This window comes from Sinocyclocheilus rhinocerous, unplaced genomic scaffold (genome assembly GCF_001515625.1).
Source record: "Sinocyclocheilus rhinocerous isolate Xijiao unplaced genomic scaffold, SAMN03320098_v1.1 scaffold421, whole genome shotgun sequence".
Taxonomy (NCBI): Eukaryota; Metazoa; Chordata; class Actinopteri; order Cypriniformes; family Cyprinidae; genus Sinocyclocheilus; species Sinocyclocheilus rhinocerous.
In genome coordinates this window covers 138617-141847 of record NW_015656177.1, presented here as the reverse complement: position 1 = coordinate 141847, position 3231 = coordinate 138617, and the positions used below count along the sequence as shown (strand labels likewise).

At 36.4% G+C, this 3231-nt stretch overlaps 1 protein-coding gene across 1 annotated transcript; it reads right to left on the bottom strand.

Annotated features, from left to right (window-relative positions):
• Positions 1-974: 974 nt before the first annotated feature.
• On the bottom strand, positions 975-2726 carry LOC107719799 (uncharacterized protein C17orf105 homolog). Its single transcript, XM_016527322.1, has 5 exons — positions 2597-2726; positions 2227-2307; positions 1978-2096; positions 1705-1885; positions 975-1331 (listed from the first exon to the last, which is right to left on the bottom strand). The coding sequence occupies exons 1-5, from the start codon at positions 2690-2692 to the stop codon at positions 1164-1166; spliced, it is 645 nt and encodes a 214-aa protein (XP_016382808.1). The 5' UTR covers positions 2693-2726; the 3' UTR covers positions 975-1163.
• Positions 2727-3231: the final 505 nt, after the last annotated feature.

Here is a 3231-nt window from a genome sequence, read left to right as displayed (position 1 = left end):
ATTTTAATTTTAAATACTTTGCATTTTAAAATCAACTTCTAAAGTCTGTTCAGTAGTCCCTATAACATGACAATTTTAATTTGTGGTGCTTCTAATTAAGTGATAAAAAGCAGTTGCAAATGTTGTACAAAATAAATATCACCACAACTCATCTTTGCACCAATAAAAGTAAAAACACTGTTTTTCTACCAAATTATTTGTAATATCTAATTATTATATTAATATTTAACTTACGTTGGAAAGGTTTCCGTGACCTCTCGCGAGATCTCGGCAAAAAGTCTCACGATTTATTTCCAGAACATGATGCATGATGGGATACACTTAGCCTTGAATAGCGCTCTGGAGCGGTATTCGAGATAGTGTGGATTTAGTATCCATTAAGGGCACTGCACTTTGGCATTTTGAAGACATGGGACAGACTTGCACACTTACTTCCTGTCGCGCGCAAGCGCTCTCAAGTGGCCAAGACTGCAAGTGTGGGTATTTGGACAAGGCTAGTGTGTCCTTCATGCACTTCGGAGAGTCCTTCGTGCACTTCGGAGGCCTGGCCTTCGAAGTCTGTGGCCTTCAAAGTGTGCGCACTTAACTTCACTTAACTTTGGGACACAGCTAGATAGCGCTTTATCGTGATTGCAAAGTTAGGCATAGCTAATCGATAAAAAAATGAACTCAACGTGTGTCATTTTAAAATATCTATTATATGCATTATAGCGATTTTAGATATTTAATTCAGCTTCAAATCTACAGTTTAAGAGTGTAGATAAAATGTCGAAAATGTAATGTTTCATTAATTAATTTATAGGAGTCATATGGTCATGTCTGGTTATATGTCGGACATAATTGGTTTAATGCTTTTATTTAGATTTAGAACTTGTACATGGGATGTGTATATTTCATGAAGTTAAGAATAAAAAAACGAAATTTCAATACAACACGAAATAGAATCAAAAATAGATGAAAGAGTAAAAGAGAAATAAAAGAAAACAAAAACAGCAAAAATATTAAATTAGCTGCACATGCTCAGAACAACTGTACAGTGATCGGTTATGATTCATCATTAATCTGTTATGTACTTGATTTTTCACTTAATTTGATAAGAATGTTTCTACTTTTCTAGACATATAGAAAACAATTGATTTAATCTTTAAGATTTATACCCTGTCTTAGTCTTCATCTTCAGATGAAGTAACTTTGTATTCAGATTTTGTCTTTTCATCACATTCCTTCCCCTCATTCCTTGTGTCAGCAGGCCCTTCATGCTTATTTCTTGCAGTTTTCTTGTTCTCTACCTTTCCAAGTCTGTCTGCTGAAATTGGTGGCAAGGAGTATCCCTATTAACACAGAATATGAAAAAACCCAAGTCAGAGTACACTCTAAAAAATGCTGGGTTGTTTCAACCCAACTTTGGGTCAAATATGGACTAACCCAACTGTTGGGTTAAATTTTTACATTAAATTTTTAACCCAAAAGTTGGGTTAGTCCAAATTTGACCCAAAGTTGGGTTGAAATAACCCAGCATTTTTTAGAGTGTATGCATAATTATGCATTATGCACGAATACAGTATGCGTAAATAAGTAAATGCATAGATTAAAAAATGCATCAAATTATTATTAAGTATGCTTACGTAAAACTGGACAAAATGGGAAATATCTGCTCTACTGTACATTTTAGTAAAATTTGTAATAGTAATAATTAGTAATCACCTGTGCTGTGTACAGACGCGGATATCTCCCTATAGTCTCCATGAGCTGAAGGTTTTTGAGCCACTGCTCGTGCCACACCTGAACGCTGTAACGGGGCCTGCAGGTGGACAAACGCTGAAGGAGACACTGATTCTCTTTAGTGATGCGAAGCAGCTCCAGCTGTCTTTTTTCTGAGCCAAGGCTGAAACAGAAATCATAAGTGCAATCTGTACGATATAATCAAATATTATGTCAATTATGACATATTTCATATGATATTTTTGTAAATATTACCTTTTCTTTACATAGTCATTTCTACAGTCAACTCCTCCGCCGGTCAGCATTATATGGGACATTTTATCTAGGAGCATGTGATTTTCCCTTTTGATTCTCGAAACCCGTTCTTCTTCAAGCTGGTTATGATAGACGAGAGAATGATTGGTTTACTAACAAAGTTAATATTATGCACGCATTTCCCAAGCTTTCCTTTTGACAATTAAGCGGTGGAAATGTCGACATCTGGTGGTAGTTCAGCTTTCCTACCTGTCTTTTCTTCAGCTTGACAAGAAGATGGTTATAGGTTTTCGGTGGAGTTGTGTTGATGGTTGGCTTTGCGGATTTAACCTTGAAATATTATGCATATGATAACAGTTTATGCTGTAGTTTTTGTTTTTATCATAGCAAAATTCCAAACAAACATACTTTAATACCAAATAATTTATAAAACTATATACATAGAAGCACTTGATATACTCTCATTAGGAATTTTTAGCTAATAGGTCATATTCCTCACAAAAAGGGTGCCATGGTATCAACATGGTACTCCATGAAACCTTAAATAATACCACTGAATAGCCAAAAGCATATTTCTATAGTACCGTGTCCTAAATAAACCAGCCATTTGTCATTTTACCTTGTTCCTGTGCATCTCATAGCAGTTTTTGTCCCATCTGTATTGCAGATATTTATTAACACAGGGCAAAACGGGTTGGTAAGCTTGATGTTGCATTACTTTGCTTCGCTATAGCCTGAATCCACCTGCACCAGAAGCCACAATGAACAGAGATAGGAGTTCAGCTTGAGTTTTGAGCCAGTCATGTGGTTGTTGCCATGGCAGCCATTCAGAAAGAAAGTGTAGCTTTGCTGGTCTACTTTTATGAAACAGGCACTGTAAATGGGACCCATTCATTCAGTTTGATGAACATTTATTTTCCTAAATGCATTTGCCAATTTTTTGCCTGCTATCAAAACTTTCCTAAGTTAAACACAGCAGCTCCGTTGAGAGTGCACCCTCACCCATTTAGAGGCTGGCCTACATAGTGTCCTTGTCCGATATGAATATTCTGTGTCCTGCAGGGCTCTGTTGTTTTAGCAGAGCAGCATGCATGGAAACGCTGGAAGACCTCTAATATACTGTGCGTGATCCCAACCGAATTTAAGCAACCTTTTAATCTTATGTAACCTTTTAAGAGGTGGCACAGGTCTCATATGCAAGCAAAGACTAATGTTATGTGATGTTTTGTGTTTTCTATCTCAAGGACAGTGAGA